Here is a 16,341-nt window from a genome sequence, read left to right as displayed (position 1 = left end):
GACACAGTACAAATTCCACAAAACCACATCCACTTCGGTTGTCATTGGCTCTGGTAAGTTCCAACTTTCACTGCCACAGTCTCTGCCCAGACGGAGGGTCACTGTTGACTCTGGATGCAAATCTCCCAAGACTTCTACAAGTTCCCTGCCCAGTGGAACAGAGGGCCTTCCTTCCCAGTTGAGCCCATGTGGAGCCTTGGCATTTGCAGTGGTGCCGTCTGCACTTGCCAGAGATTTCATACCACTTTGTCTCAAATGGGGCTTGAAATTTTTGACTGGTCCTGCAGAAGGAAGTGGCTTTATCCCTCTGCCACATATCTGCTCATCATGAGCTCTGGGTGGGCTGGGAAACTAAGGACAGATGACAGATTTAGGACTCAAATGTTACTTCTGGTATATTTCAAAACAACATGCAAGTCTGTATGTTGAAATTCTGAAAACAATTTTGGAGGCTGTGGAGGGATCTTACATGGGTGCCCTTTCCAAGTGTATGTGTACCATTTCCAAGAACATATCCGGACCATGTCAAGCTCACATACCTGATGTCTTAAGGACACCTGGATTTGGCTCAGGTGAACTCTTCATCCAAGGAACCAGGGGCTTGTACAGATGAGCTATCTAGTCCTCTCCAGCTTTGAAATTTTGCAAATCTTAAGTGGAACAGGACTACCTTCCCCATTAATGGATTTGTTTGTTTTTGGATTCTAACAAAATTTTGTGTATGCTGTGTTATCAGAAGATAGTTCCTGAAGCTGTCCAGGAATGGATACGTACTATATGATGGTACCCAGACTTTATTGGGATAAAGGAAGAGGAAAACTCTTTGCTCGTGACAAGGATTTCAGCAGAGTAACCTGTAATCATAGAGTGCACCATCTTTGATTTTTTTACTACCTTGCATGAATTTTCAGTCATCTCAAAATTAAAAGGTTACCAAAAAATCCAGGAGGGTATACAGCACATGTAGCCAAATGTAACTATTTACTCTGCATGGGTGTGAGCACGCATGAGAACCTGCTGTGTTTATTACATTTTGTGTGTATGTGTGTGTGTGTGTGTGTGTGTGTGTGTGTGTGTGAATGCTTTAAATATTTAATAAAACCAAAGTTCTCTGGAGTTATCTTCAGTCTTGTGTGTATACAACTTTACCCAACATCTACTCTTGGCTCCCTTAGCCAGGCGTAACAAAGGCAGCAGCCTGAGGGATACTGTGAAGGACAAACCTACTGAGATGTAATGATGACCTCTCTTGAGAACCACTCTTGGTTTCCCCCTGTTCTTTTTAACCAGGGAACAACTGTAGTTTCTGTTTGTTTGTTTTTAACAACACACATACATACACACACACACTTGATATTTAAAAACAGAGCATGTATAGCAGAATCTGTTTATTATACAGCAAAAGTACAAGACCACAATACAGTCAAAAGGGACTTAGGGAAACATGTAGAGCAGTTCCATTGTCAAAACAGGAGAGTGTATCTCTGGACTCAATCAGGATACAATATTATGGATTAGAGGAGGGAAGGGCTTCCAGGTATCGTCATGAGGACAGGGTTGGCCACAGCAGGTCTACTCACATGGATTCTGAATGACAATCAGAAGATATTCCTTATCTAGGGAGAAACATGGGGTTAACTCACTCATACCTACTCCACAAACACTTCAGCTAGTGTATACAATGGCTGCACACCAGAATTCCCATGACACACTGGAAAAGTTTAAAGCACACAGACTTGGCACAGCATTTATGCTCTCATTTGTCTGTTGTCCCTAGCCATGGCTAATTTTGATAAATATTCCACAATCAGTGTTCACGTGCAGTAACAGATAAAACTTTAACTATTTATCTGATGAGATAACATGCTATCTGCTGGGTTTGTGACTACAACACAATTATTCAGAAACATTGGGAACAATTCCTACAGGGAAGTGACACTGTGGCTGTGTCTTCTAGCAGACCAGCTGGTCACACTCACCTCACGGGGAGGTAAGGCTTGACAGGCTTTGGCTACACCTCCTACTTTAGTCCCAGGATAGGCCATTTCTGCCACTATTCACAAAGTCCACGTGCTGTGTTTCCCGCATCCATTTTGATAACTAGTAGGTGTAAGGGGGTAAAATTCAGCACGTTCAAAGGCCAAATTAGTTGGGTAATTTCACACCACTTTTGAGTTTGGCTCTTCTGAATCAAACTTTGTTTTTGTAATCAAAGAGCTTTATACCTCACATTACATATTAAGATCCATATCTCTACCAAGATTCCACAACCCCCCAGTCTTTGAAACAAGGTTTTTAACCAGTAAAACAGAAAAGTATTTAAAGGAGGAAGGGACATGCCCAGTTACCTGGGGCTACCATGATTTCGTGTTTCTTCGATCTGATCCTAAGAAAAGTCAAGTCGTTCTGGGGGTCAATGTCCCTGACTGTGCTCTTGGCTTTCATGGTCAGCTGGTGGAGAAGACCTGCATACTGAACCGTTGTGGAGTTGTCCAGGGTTGTTCGGATTGGAATGCCTGCGATGAGATTTAATTTGGGGTTATTTCTTCCCAATTGTAAACGTGGTACATATGCACATTGCAAAAACTACTGGGGGTCACTCATCCTTGCAAACGGCAGAAAGACAGATGATAGGTGGTACCAGCTGGCATCAATTTTAGCTTATTATTTGTCCTATCATCTTTTCGTCTCTAGGTGGGGTCTTAAATATAGTTGAGTCAGGTGATGTTTCCAGATATGTCTGTGGCTTCCCATCATTTAAGTGAGAACATTCGAGCTTCCCTTGTTGATAATGCTGTTGATGTTACCATTCATCTCTGCACACTCCTGTTCTATGTAGATGTTGTAATAGGATCAGTGTATTGCTTGGGTATTTGGTATTTTACATTTTTAAATAGTGAACGTGTGGCAAATATTTCCTGCGTAAATGATCCGGAAGCTGTTAATTAATTATTTTAATCGTAATCATCCGTCTATCTATACATCTACATCTAGCTGCATTCTCAAGGCATCCCACTTATGAAACTATATGGTCAGTAACATGGAATTTGTCTGTTTCCCTGAAGCAAGAGCCACCAAGGGACAGCACTACCTAAGCCAGGGAGTCTATTCAGCAGAGGCGTTCCAAATTTCTAATCCCCCCCCCCCCCACACACAGTGTTTTGCAAACCTTAAATTTTATATTAGAAAAATATGGTAGCAAGGAGACTGACTTTTCTGGGTAGGTGTCCCCAGTTTGTGCTTATTTTCTATTTAGACATTATTAAATTTGGCCTCTTGTTCACTCTGTTGCTGTATTATATGAGATTAAAACAGATTAAATCTATTGATTTAATTAAAAAAATTCTAGCCAGACAAATATGCAAGTCTGAGTCAATTCAGTTCAAGGCCACTGAGCCCTGGTTGGGCCACCCGGCACAGTGTCTCTTATTCAGCCCCGAGTCTGGTGCCTCGTGCATATTATAACTGATGGAAGATAACCTTCATGGTGAGGACTACCATACAGGCAGACACTCCAGGGATTTCATTTCAAAGTGTGCTTCACTTAAGGGAGGTCCACATAACAAGAATCAGTATCAGATTGTAGTCAAATTCCTTAAGCATCTGAATTGGGGCCGGTCAACCAAAATCCAAAGTGGCGTTTGGGTTTTCCTTCAGAAAATATGGATAGCTGCAGAAATTAAGACCGATGATGAGCTTTTTTTTTTTTTCAAAAACTAAAGGATTACTATTGTAGAATTTTATCAGTTTTCCTGAAACTCTTGGTGTCAGTTTTGATTTTAAAACAGATTAAATTTTCATCTCCTAAACAGAAGAGGAGGAGGAAGAGGAGAAGGAAGAAGAAAGAGGAAGATGAGTAAAAGGGGGTTTTCAGCACTCACAGGGAAACCTATTCTGTAGATGAAGGATCATACAAAACCATTAATTTCTATAATTTTAGTTCTTGGTCACTTTCCCTAGAGGGAAGTCTGTTTTTAATAGCCAAGAAGTCACAGTGCATCCATCTATAGCCAGTGGGAAGCGGAGGTGTAGCAGGAACTTTGGCAGTGTAGAGAGACCTTCGGATGGGCAGTTTTGCTTTATATCTTAAACACAGACAGCCACTGAAGTTTGAATGGCTCAGTATCAGGATAAGAGGTAGAACCCAAAAAAATTTCTCAAAGCGTAGATGACAAGACCGCGAGCCAGAAGTTCAGGCTGTTTCCGTTGTCTGTTCATAATTTAGGTCACTGAATAACAGAGTCCACCTTTCTGAATAACACATGCACAAGTATAGGAAGAGGATGTTTGCACGCTTGAAAGCAACCAAGAGGTCGGGGCTGGGGGTTCATCTCAGTGGCCAAGGTTTGCCTAACAAATATAAGGCCTTGGCTTCTGTCCCCAGTTCCCCAGACCCACCAACCAACCAATCAAGAAGTCTTCAGTGATCTCTTGCTTTGTACCAGTTAAAATTAATTTATAATGTAATTTATAATTTTAATTAATTAATTAATTAATTAATTTGGGAGTGGTGGTGAATGCTTTGTAGAGGTTCAGATAGGAATATGGTTGTAAGATTGAGGCCAACTCTTTTCTAAAAACAAGGCCAAAAATAATTTCAGTGCGTTTGTGTGTGTGTGTGTGTGTGTGTGTGTGTGTGTGTGTTCATGTTCATGTGGAGGCCAAAGGACAACCATGACTGTCATCTTCAGGGATGATGTATACCTCCTACAGGACAGGTAGTCACTGGCTTGGAGCTTATGAGTTAATGTATATCAATTGGCCAACAAACCTAGTAATCCTCCTGTCTGTACCTCTCCAGTGCTGGCACTATATGAGCACCACCACACCCACTGGGAATCAAACCCAGTTCCTTCTGCTTTCAAGGTGAGCACGCTACCGATTGAGCCATCCTGTTGGTCTCAACCACTTCCTTCCTGAGAGACAATCATAGGTCCTAGTTTCTTACATAGTCATCCAGAAATACTCAAAAAGTGATTGAAAATTACTTTCAATTATCACTCATGTGATTACTATAATCTATGTTTAATCCTCTCCTCCCTTCCATCCCCTTCCTTCCTTCCTTCCTTTCTCTCTCTCTCTCTCTCTCTTTCCTTTCTTTCTTTGTTCCTTCCTTCTTTCCTTCCTCTCTCTCTCTCTCTCTCTCTCTCTCTTTCTTTCTCTCTTTCTTCCTTCCTTTCTTGCCTGCCTGTCTTTCCTTCTTTCTTTTCCCTTTTCTCTCTTTCTGTAGTGCCGGGAACTGGAAATCAAAGCCTTATGTTTGCAAGGTAAACAATCTACAGGGGGTAGAGGGATGGGAGGTGGGGGATGAGGGGGTGGGGGGTTATCTCCTCAACCTTGCCCTCTATCTGTCTTCCATATTGGAATGTATAACATGACTTTAACTGTGGAAATAATCAGGAAATCCTGACTACTGCTTCGTTCTCTATTTTTTTCATATAATAACGGGCAGTTTAGTCCCTTGCTTCAAGAATGTATATCTGTGTGTATAGTCTTTATTTTAACAGCACCCTAATAATTTCATTTAAGACATTTGGGAAGTTGTTTGATTCAGAAAACATAAGGCTAACTTGTCTAAGAGGTAGTTGAAGTCTGCCTTGTTATACACGTAACCTACATGCAAGCTCATGCCAGGTATACACGTAACCTACATGCAAGCTCATGCCAGGTATACACGTAACCTACATGCACCTCATGCCAGGCATCGGGCTGTTTCCAGTCTGTGACACCTGTCGACAAGGCTATCTAGCCTGCCGTTGCATATCTGTTTGTTTTGGAAGGAGACATTTCCAAACTGGAGCTTCCAGAATGAAACATATGAACATTTTAAAATTTGCTAGTGTTGGATTTATGGCATCACTCTGAAATATGAAATCTGCGGTCCCAGGAAGCTGGGAGTCATTATTTTGGTTTGTGGTGTGCAACTGCTCCTTTTTGCTTTGGTGGGTAGATTGTATTTCAGAAGAAAAGGAATCAGCTGGGTGGCTGATAAAATCTAATGATATTCAGGGGCTGAATTGTTGGATGTGTCAAGAATATTCAAAGTCAAAAGCCTATACAATAAAAGCTTATATGTAAAAGAATGTGTGAGGGCTTTGAGTGCTTGGGGGGGGGGGTAGATATTTACATATCGGTGTTACAGTGAATGTTCTGCTAAATGGAAACTAGCATGAATAAAGGACCCACTGTCATCCAAACCTAGGCCACTTGGATCCAACAAGTCAGAGCGGTCCTCTTGCTTACTTAAATAGGAAGCCTGTGTCTTAGAAACAAAGCAAAGGCCTATTGCACAACCTGGGACAAGATGCCATCTAAATGAATAGACACTGTAGGGCTACTTAATTAACCACAAAGGCAAGCTGACAACGATGTTAACACATTGTCTATTAGTTTTCATCCACAATCACTGGCAGAGTACAAGAGTGCGACAACAGTGTCCTGGGTAACTGCCTGGGACTTCTGAAGGGCTGCGAAGCTGAACTGTAATAAAGATGTCTTGAGTACACTGTTGAGATGGAGTGTTTTGCTAGACTCAGGTCATGCAACTTACACCATGCACATCAGGAAACACCCCTGGTCATGCTCTGGTCATTAACCATCTCACCATAAAAATAAGCCCCTCGCTTATATTTTTGGGGAGAACGTTAACTTGATTTTAGGTAAACAAAACAAAACAAAACAAAACAAAACATGTATCCACAGCCCTTGAAAGGTGCCCTGAATCCTGACATGACATTATCTTTGATGAAGTTAGAGAAAAGCTAATGGTATTAAAAATAACATTTTGTTGTTGTTGCTTTCAACAAGAAACCTAGAGAAATTTTCACCAAGGAATACAGGAGAGCAAACTTTACTTCTAATTTTGCTATTTGGGGAAGAGTCACTCTGACACCTGAACCTTTCCATCCTCATTCTTTTTATGCACTTTTTTTGGGGGGAGGGTTGAAGGACAGGGCAGGGCATCACACACCTTAGGGGGGCCTCAAACTCTCTATGTAGCAGAGGATGACCTTGAACTCCTGATTCCACCTCCCCAGTTCTGGGATTACAGACATGTCCCACCATGCCCTGTTTATTCAATGGGACCTAAGGCTTCATTCATGCTAGGCAGGCACTCTATCAATGAGGGACACCCCCAGCTGCTCCCCCCTCTGCCCCGTGCAATGTTTACTTAAGAGTATTCATTTGCATCTGCCTGTATACATGATCCAAAAATGTTTCCTGTTACTTCATCCCCTGCTTTTGGTCTTGGATCCTGATCTTTCCTCCCTCACTCATTGGGGTGACGTCCTTCAGACAGCCGATGCATCTCACCACTCTGGGTACTTTAGATTAAGGCACTGACGTCAAACACATCGGCTGCATTGGCCTGGGTGCCACAGGAGACTGCCTAGACTGGGTTAAGTGTTCTCTGAATTCTAAGTCCACCCTTAACTTCAGAAGATGAGCTTGTTTGGAAAGAGGTTCTCTGTAGAGGCAATCGGTCAAAATGAAGCCACACTGGGTCAGGGTGGGCCCTCATAGTACAGTAACATGTCTGTAGAGTAATATGTTATAGTAGGGTGCTAGTTTATCAGTGACTTTACTACCACCAGACGATAGTAAGAGGTCAGAAAGCCTCCGGCCATAGAGTCCTCAGAAAGACTATGACTCAGTGACAGGCTGGCTTTAATTTCAACCTTCCAGGTAGAGACATAATACATTCCTGCAGAGTTGTTCTTACTTTTTTTTTTTTAATGTGTGATGTATACATGTGTACATGGGTGCATGTGTAGGCCAGAGGCTCACACTGGGATCTTTTCCTATCAATTTTACCTTAGTTTTACCGAAACTCTCTCTCAGAGAGCTCGGACCTTACAAATTCATCCGGCTGCCTGGGCAGGGAGCCCTAGGGAAATCCCCTATCTCTTCTTCCTCAAATACTGGTATACCAGGAACATGGCTGTTACACCTACTGTCTTAGTTAGGGTTTTACTGCTGAGAACAGACACCATGACCAAGGCAACTTTCATGAGGATAACATTTAATTGGGGCTGGCTTACAGGTTCAGAGGTTCAGTCCATTATCATCAAGGAGGGAGCATGGCAGCATCCAGGCAGGCATGGTACAAGAGGAGCTGAGAGTTCAACATCTTCACCTGAAGGCTGCTAGAAGACTGGCTCCCAAGTAGCTAATACAAGAGTCTTAAAGCCATGTGCACAGTGACACACCTACTCCAACAAGGCCACACCCACTGCAACAAGGCCACACCTCCTAATAGTTGTCTTGGCTAAAGGAGACTTACAAGGCACCTCTGCTATATCACACAGATAGCTCATGTAAGTCAGAGTGTGAGACTACGGAGCAAATACTTGGAAGCAGAACCCATTTAACCAGGGCTACACCAAGAGTTGACTACTTCTTGGAAATATGTGGTCCAGCTTTTCATTTCCTGTACAGACAATCCTAACCCTTTCTCCCTCGTTCCTCAGGCATAGACCCCATCACCGCTTGCATTTGGCAGGGTTCTGTTTTTATTTTATAAAACAAGTCAAATGTTTTCTCTGCAAACCTCAACTAAATAAATCAAAGTTCTCAGAAATTCTTTAATTAGAGTCCTATTAAGTGTCGGCTATTAAACTGGGCACTTGACAGTCTCCTCATCTAACTGCCACAACCACCAGGAACTTGGGTTATTTTCCCATCCTCAATGACAAGGAAAGACTGCAGGATTTCAGCAGTCTCTTAGCTGCTAGTTGTGCAATAAGCGTCTACTGACTGATTACACCACAACACCGAGCTGGGGATCAGCCAATTCTATGGTTGCACTGTGAATTATGCCAAGTGGCTACTGTTACTTCAAAGGATGCCCTGGAGTTTATGGCACCTCTCACTCTTATAAATGCCTGAATTAGCAAAGGAATGAGCAGGAAGCTTTAAGAGGTTGCCACCGTGGCAGAGCATGGAGCTACAAGTAGGCAAAGTAAATGCTATGCTGTCTTCTACTTTGAGTAGGAGGGGGAGTGGCAGAGGCAGAGGGAGAGGGAGAGGGAGAGGGAGAAGAGAGAGATGCTTGAGTACATGTGTGTATGCGCACCTGTACGTGTGCGTATGTGGAAGTCAGGGCAAGTTGTTTGAGTCAGTTATCCAGTTATCTTTTTTCTAGCACTTGGCTGCTGGGGATAAAACTCAGGCCTTCAGGCTTATAAGCAAGCACCTTTACCTACTGATCCATCTTGCAGGCTCACTAAGCAGATGTGAAGGGTCCAAAGACAGTGTTAGTCCTGGGCCAGTATCCATAGTTCATAGTTACCAATGTATTGTTCCTGCCCATTAGTTACAAGACTATTCCTGAAATGCTATGAAGTGAATTCTTGTGCTGGAGGGTCCTGGAAAGGCTGGTGGGGTGGGGGTGATGGGGAAGAGAGATGACCAAGAAACATTATATACATGTATGAACTTTTCAAATAATACATTAAAATTATTATTAAAACAGATTTTAAAGGTTTTTTCCATTAATATGATAAAGGAATCTGTTAACTTAAAATGAAGGTTGAAGCTCTGTATTGTAGCCTGTATAACCTTAGGCCAAAACCAAACTACCAAGCACATAATTTCCCCTCTCTTCAATGAGAGAGTTTTGCTGGCCCTTCCCAAAGTAATGTGATGTTAATTATCAGAGTTCCTAAAGAAGATGCTGTGTAGTGATATGTGTGTGCGCATGCATGCATGCTTGTGTGTGTGTGTGTGTGTGTGTGTGTGTGTGTAGGTGTGTTGGTATTGTAGACAATGTCTGTGTGGTTCCGGCTCTTAGATAAATGATTGGTATACGGTAGGTATCCAATAAATGTCTGATGAATAACTAACTGTTAGAGCTGGCACAGACCTAGTATGGCTATAAATTCAGAATCTGATGTAAATGTCTTCACTCTGGACATAATAAAAGGATCGCCTCTGTGTGTTGAGCCCAGTCAGTCTGTGGCAAGAGTTACCTTCTGCATTGACCACCATCGTTCCAATGACCCCTTTGTGGCTCTGGATTCTTTTGAGGGTTTCCTCCACTTCTGTCTGCAAGAGATTGAGGCCACCATTAACCGGAAGGGTGTCCATGGTTACATCCACTCTACAGAGACTATCTAGGCACATACCTGGTCCCCTATTTCTTTTACTGAGAGATGGAGATGATCTCTTATGGGGACTGTGTAAGAAGCCCCAGCTTGCACGTAACCTAGATAGAGTGCCAGGCTCCAGCCCCAGAGAAGACAGAGAGCCTCACAGGGATCCCCAAAGCTTATGCACTCTTATTTGCTAGAAGGGTCCTGTTTGTTTAGTTTGTTTTTTACATCGCCCAGAAAGCTACCTTGGGCCATCATTCAGTAGCTCCCATTTCCATACTTAAAAACACTTCTCTCGTATGTCATAGCTTTAAAATATTTATAGGTCATCACTAGATCCTCCAGGAGTGCGCCAAAGCTGCCCTTTCTGAAACACCTTAGTTACTTCTGTTACCCACACTGGGGCTTCATTCTGGTAACCAAACTTACAAAGGGATTCTGTGCAAGCATTGTATTGCAGGATGCTGGAGTCCCCTGCTTGTGTCTTGGTTCGGCTGTGAATGTCTGTGTTTGGGACTCACAGTGGGTGTTTTATGCTCACCCTTTTGAGCTGACTGTGAATAAAACCACTCTGCTCCCTGTTGCTGTCTTATTCTCAACAGCACCTTGTGAATATTTACATTTCTTTTAAAAATATATTGTATTATTTTATATGTATGGATGTTTGTCTGCATGTATGTCTGAGCACCATGTGCATGCCTAGGGCCAGGGAAGGCTAGAAGAGGGTTGTGAGCTGCCATGGGGTGCTGGGGATTGAAGTAAGTCCCCTGCAAGAGGACTAATGCTTTTAACCAATGAGCTTTCTCCCCAGCCTCATGTGGAATATTTTTTGAGGTTTTTTTTTGTTTGTTTGTTTGTGAGATAGGATTTGAGTGTATAACTCAGCCTGCTCTTGAACTTGCATCAATCCTCCTGCCTCCGCCTCCTGAGTGCTGGGACTCCAGACAGGCATTCCCGTGCTCCACTTAGTCTGGCAGTTTTGTGATGAGCATCTATTCTATCATTTTCTTTCCCAGCATCTCACAAGTCAACGTTACGTTACTTCAGTCAGAGACAGGTTTTCTTTCGCACCCAATGTGGATGTGAGCGAGCACTTTCCTTGTTTTTCCCACCACCAGGGCAGGTGTCTGCTGAATTTGAGGAAAGGTCAGGCTGGATTAGTGGCTTTCCTCATGATGGACACTATTAACATTTAATTTATCATGTTCTTTAAACTACACCACGGCCCAAAGCTTTGGAGAAATGTATCTGTGGAGGAGACTTAGCATTGCTACCACAGGTTACAAATTGGTTCCTTACCACAAATAAAGAGGACTGTGAAAACAAAAGCAAAGAGCATATTTTTACATTTCAGTGATATGAAAGCTCTGAGCCTGAGGTTTCCTCTGAAAAGGAAAATGAGACGTTGCCAGGGACAGTAATAGCATGATAGTACTAGGGACTTGTTTTGTCTCATACACAGCCTGGAACAAAACCAAAACCAAAGAAAACACCAAAACAAACAACAAACAAACACAAGTAAAACAAAAAAACACCCCCCCCCCCAGTCAACTAAACAAGAAAATCCAAACCACAGTAAATGTAGACAGTTTCTCCTTGGGGTATATCTTTGATACTTGGCATTTCTTGGTCTCCTTATGTCTGGCACAGAATATCAACAAACTAGCACAGTTCTGATCGTCTTAGGAGAGTGTACAATTCCTCAAGGCCACGGACCTTCTCCTCTCTTCCTCCATTGCTCTTCTCCACTCTTTGCTCCTCACTTACCTTTCCTCCCCTCCTAGGTGGTTCTCTTCTGACTCCCAGACCCCTATTGCAACCTCCCTATGCTTCTCCTTCTCTCCCCTCCTCTCTCCTCTTTTTCCTTTTTCTCCACTCCTTTCCTTTTGCTTCTTTCTCTCCCATCCCCTTCCTCCTCTTCTCTTCTCCTTTGCCTTTCTTTTTGCCTTTCCTTCCCCACTTCCCTCTCCTTCCTTTTCGGTGCAGGCGAGGTTGGGGTAGCTTCCTCCCCACCCCTTTTTACCTCCCACCCCTTTCTCCATTCCTCACCCCCCCTCCTGATTTTCCTTTCTTCCCTCTTTGTCTCTTGCTCATCTCCCAACCCCCTTCCCATTTTCTTGTTCTCTTGGTCTCCTTCTTTCTCAGCCTGGGATCTTTCTTTCTCCACCACAGTCACCTCTCTTTGCAAACTTTCCTGGCTCCCAGAATCATCTTAGCATCTCCTGTTTCTCAATAGCGCCCCTTCCAGCTGTCATCCAGTAAGTGGTGAGACCCTCCCAGGACAGCTATGCACATGGGTCTCCTGCTCTGGCCTTCCAGACAAGAACCCCGATTTACCATCGCGCCTGTAGGACAGCTCCACTCTCAAGCCTGAGCTGCAGTTTCTGTGGATGTCAACAACGCTTCCCCCGTTGCTAGGAAACCAGGCAGGAAGTGGCTTCCTGAAAGCTATGGGCTGCGCCTGCGCAACGGTCAGACTGTTTCTGAAACCGGCTTTTCCGCCCTGCCTGTGGCAGGTTGCTTTGCAGCCTAGCAAAAGGATTCTAGAAGGCAGGCAAGGACGTTCCTTCCCCATGTAGCTCAAGGCGATGGGGTGCAGAATACGGTCTCTCGTGGGTCCAATTTCCCTCCTTTCCCATGTTTTCTGGAGATGGGGCCGCCACTTGTTCCTGGAGTCAGGCAAGTGCAGCTAGCTACTCTACCGCCCCCACGTGAGATATAAGAAACACTCGTGGATGTAAATAACACCGTGAGATATAGTACTATCTATATGGGACATGATAATACACTGCGGATATGGTAGCACGCAGGGAAGGTGCTCATATCATAAAACCGACTGATTTCACTTTATTGCTGAGTATTTGGTACTAGAGCTGATCTGATCTAGAAAGGGTTTGTAGGATGGTCTGGTGTCATTTCTGTTGCTGTGATAAAAAACACCCCGACAAAGAGCAACTTAGAGGAGAAAGGGTTCAGTTTAGCTTACAATTCCAGGTCCCAGTCATTGTGGGAAGTCAAGGCTGGAGCTTGATGCATCTAATTAGATTCACACTCTGCAGGGAGAGAGAATGAGAACGGGGAGAGAGGGAGAGGGAGGGAGGATGAAGGAGGGAAAGTAAGAAAAAGAGAAAGAGGAAGAAAGGAAGGAAGGAAGGAAGGAAGGAAGGAAGGAAGGAAGGAAGGAAGGAAGGAAGCCTATGCTTGACTTGTTTTTTCTTTAGTCCTTAGACAAGTCAGTACTTAGCTCAGGGAATGGTGCCACCTATATTTAGGCTGGGTCTTCCCACATCAATGAACACAATCAAGATAATCTCTACAGACATTCCACACACCAACCTGATCTAGACAATCCTTCACTGAGACTCTCTTCCCCAGTGATTCTACATTGTGTCAGTCACATTTACAATTAAAAGTAACAACCACATAGAAGAATAATGAACCTGAGGTGTGTGTGTGTGTGTGTGTGTGTGTGTGTGTGTGTGTACATTGCCTTAACTGACTGACTACATTATTTTGCAGTAATAAAAATGGGAATCTTTGCATCATCTCTGACTGAATTACATAAAGTCTAGACTCTTTGTGCCACCCCCTTCTTCCCTCCTGTTTGTGATCAAGATTTCCACTTGAATCCTCACACATCTGTTTGTTTTTCTTATAAAACTCTGCCCATGCACCATATCTGTTATGTCAATTAACTTTAATGAAGGAAGGGCCTGCTTCATACACATGGGGTGTGTGTTCCCTCTTTTCTGGGAGGTGGTTCAGTAGCTGACAGCTGTGATAAAGGCTAGCAGGATTCCAGCAGGGGAAGCTCTGGCAGGAGAACCCAACAGCTCAGAAAGAAAGGAGAAGTGGCCAAGGTAACTTCCAACCAGCAGTCAAGTCTGACTATGTGCATAGGGAATCAATGAGGGAGAACATGAGCCATTTTCTCCTCATCGACCTTTCCCTCCAACGATTCCTTGGATGTAGCTTGGTTTAATTTTGATGCCTTCTCTTTGGTTTGGGAGTGTGATGGCTATTCAAGGTGGTGTTGTGTAAACTGCCTTGGAGGAATCCGCCATGTTCTCTGCTCTGTCCTAGGTACTGAGAATTCTTTCTACCCCTTCCACCACCTCCCATCTCTGCCCCTTTCTTTAAATTCCTGCTGTGCTAAATAACCTCAACTCCACTGAAAGTGATAGTGACTAAAGCTTGTAAGCACTTGGATAAACCAGAGTGCATGCATATTTCATTCTCCTTTTCCCTTAATTCTCAAAAACGAGAAGCCTCTCTTCCTAGCACGAGGGGTCTCTCATGTTCTTCAGCTGTCTCCCATTTCTGGGTAGTCTGATGGGATAGCAGTAAGGTCATGACCTTGAGTTTCCCCTTGGAATTTTATTTACTCTTCTAGGTAGCTTTGGCACTCAGTTGGCAACCACTGAGTTGGGCTGCACTATCTATATCTTGGGTTCATTTTCCTCGTGAGATTTTGCTATCACTTGCCAAACTAAACAGAATTTATAGTACTCTACTTTATCCACTTACAACCTGTTTTCCTCCCTGATAAATTTATTATTCATTTTATGTCTATAGGTGCTTTGCTTACATATATGTCTGTGCACTGTGTGTGTGTGTAGTGACCCCAGAGGCCACAAGATGTAGGATCCCTTGGAACTTGAGTTACAAATGGTTGTGGTCTGCCATATGGGTGCTGACAATTGAACCCAGGTCCTCTGCAAGAGCACCTAGTGCTCTTACTTCTGAGCCACCTATCCAGTCCTCCCAGACAAAATTATATGTGGCCTTGTGTATATAAAAGTAGGTATAGAAATCAAACATATACTGATAATAAATTATAAAGAAATTTATTTGAACACAATCCTTTGACCAGCATATAATGCTGCTATTTATTCAGGAGAAAAACAGTTTGCATGGTAATGAATAGGAAGTGCTTGTCTGTCTATCATAAGCCATTTCAAAGAATCACTAATTTGATACTTACATACTGAGGAATGGAGGTAGAAACTATTAGAAAACTTTTGTTGTTGTTTGTAATTAAATGTCAGTTTTTATAAGAATAGAAAACTTCCTATAAAAACCGCCACTGCAACTCTTTAAGTTTGAGAGAGGGTGTTTTAGACACCATTTGTTGACTTTGCATGGTGAGGGCATGCATACACAATGTTGACTGCACCTGATATATGTTCAGAACCAGAGCTACTACTAGTTAGCAAAACGCAACTCCATCAAGAACAGCAAGCTACCTCATATTCACGGTGTGTTTAATTTTGAATTAATCTTCGGTCCTTGCATTTTTAGAAATCTTTTACTGTTTGTTGCCAAAATGTTTTATGAGTTTTGTTCTTTAGTGTATAGTTCATAATTCCTTTTCTGTTACCCATAGTCACAAGAGGTTTCATTTATTTTCTCCAGAGAATATTAAGCGAACAGGGTACCATTGGTATGTGCTGTACAGCACATAGGTTAGAAGCTTGATTTAGGTCACTCGAGTTTTGCTTTCATATGTAGATTAATGTCACTAAAAAAGTGCACCTATTATCATGAAATTGGGCTATTGCTATGATCAAATGCCCTGACAAAAACGGCTTATGGGAGAAAGGGTGTGTTTTGGATCAGAGTTGCAGGTTCCATTTCTCCCTGGGGAGAAGGCACAGGAGCAGAAACTGGAGGGGGTTAGTCATATCACATCTATAGTCTGGAGCAGAGAATGATGATGCATGTATGCATGCCAGTGCTAAGCTTGCCTTTCTCCACTCTTACAGAATCCAGAACCTCTTGCATAGGGAATGGTGCTGCCCACAATGACCTTCCTACCCCAATCAATATATCCAAGATAACCTGTAAGCTTTAATTTTTTTTAAAGCCTACTTTTAATATAGGTTCTTAAACTTCCCTTCTAGCCCACCACCCACCAGAGGTAGTGGAAAAGAAAGGTTATTGGGATATGGGGGAAGTGGACATATTTAGAAATTGTTCTTTGGAGAAAAATCCCATCTGTCAGGAAATTAGCAGTTCACAGGATTCATCAGCGGAAGCTTGATCCACTCACAAATATTTCATGAATATACCAGTTTAGTAGTGCTGGGACAGTAAACACAAATCAGCAGTGGTGGCATGACCTAGCAGAAACAGCCAGGCCTCAGCTGGAGCGACTAGGACCCACCAGGGATGCCAGGAGATGTGTCTCTCTCAATGAAGTGAAGATCAGAGAAGACGTGAGACCAACAATGTGTTGAAATGCTGG

At 43.0% G+C, this 16,341-nt stretch overlaps 1 protein-coding gene across 2 annotated transcripts; it reads right to left on the bottom strand.

Annotated features, from left to right (window-relative positions):
* Positions 1–1,373: 1,373 nt before the first annotated feature.
* Dynlrb2 (dynein light chain roadblock-type 2) lies at positions 1,374–12,540 on the bottom strand. 2 transcript variants are annotated; one of them, XM_031337236.1, is made up of 4 exons: positions 12,432–12,540; positions 9,972–10,047; positions 2,349–2,516; positions 1,374–1,616 (listed from the first exon to the last, which is right to left on the bottom strand). In XM_031337236.1, exons 1-4 carry the CDS (start codon positions 12,432–12,434, stop codon positions 1,573–1,575), a joined length of 291 nt encoding a protein of 96 aa, XP_031193096.1. In that variant the 5' UTR covers positions 12,435–12,540; the 3' UTR covers positions 1,374–1,572. The 2 variants fall into 2 exon arrangements, with proteins under 2 accessions (XP_031193096.1, XP_031193095.1); XM_031337235.1 differs by lacking the exon at positions 1,374–1,616 and adding an exon at positions 1,950–2,100.
* Between the last annotated feature and the right edge of the window lie 3,801 nt (positions 12,541–16,341).

Source organism: Mastomys coucha, unplaced genomic scaffold (genome assembly GCF_008632895.1).
Source record: "Mastomys coucha isolate ucsf_1 unplaced genomic scaffold, UCSF_Mcou_1 pScaffold22, whole genome shotgun sequence".
Classification (NCBI taxonomy): Eukaryota; Metazoa; Chordata; class Mammalia; order Rodentia; family Muridae; genus Mastomys; species Mastomys coucha.
The sequence above is the reverse complement of the archived record's forward strand: the minus strand, read 5'-3'. Positions and strand labels throughout refer to the sequence as shown.

Excerpts from the sequence above, each read along its gene's own strand:
- Dynlrb2 (XM_031337235.1), bottom strand. Across the intron at positions 2,517-9,971 it reads GATGGTGGTCAATGCAGAAG|GCATTCCAATCCGAACAACC; the intron begins GTAACTCTTGCC and ends ATCTCATCGCAG. Across the intron at positions 2,101-2,348 it reads CGAAATCATGGTAGCCCCAG|TTATCAAAATGGATGCGGGA; the intron begins GTAACTGGGCAT and ends TACACCTACTAG.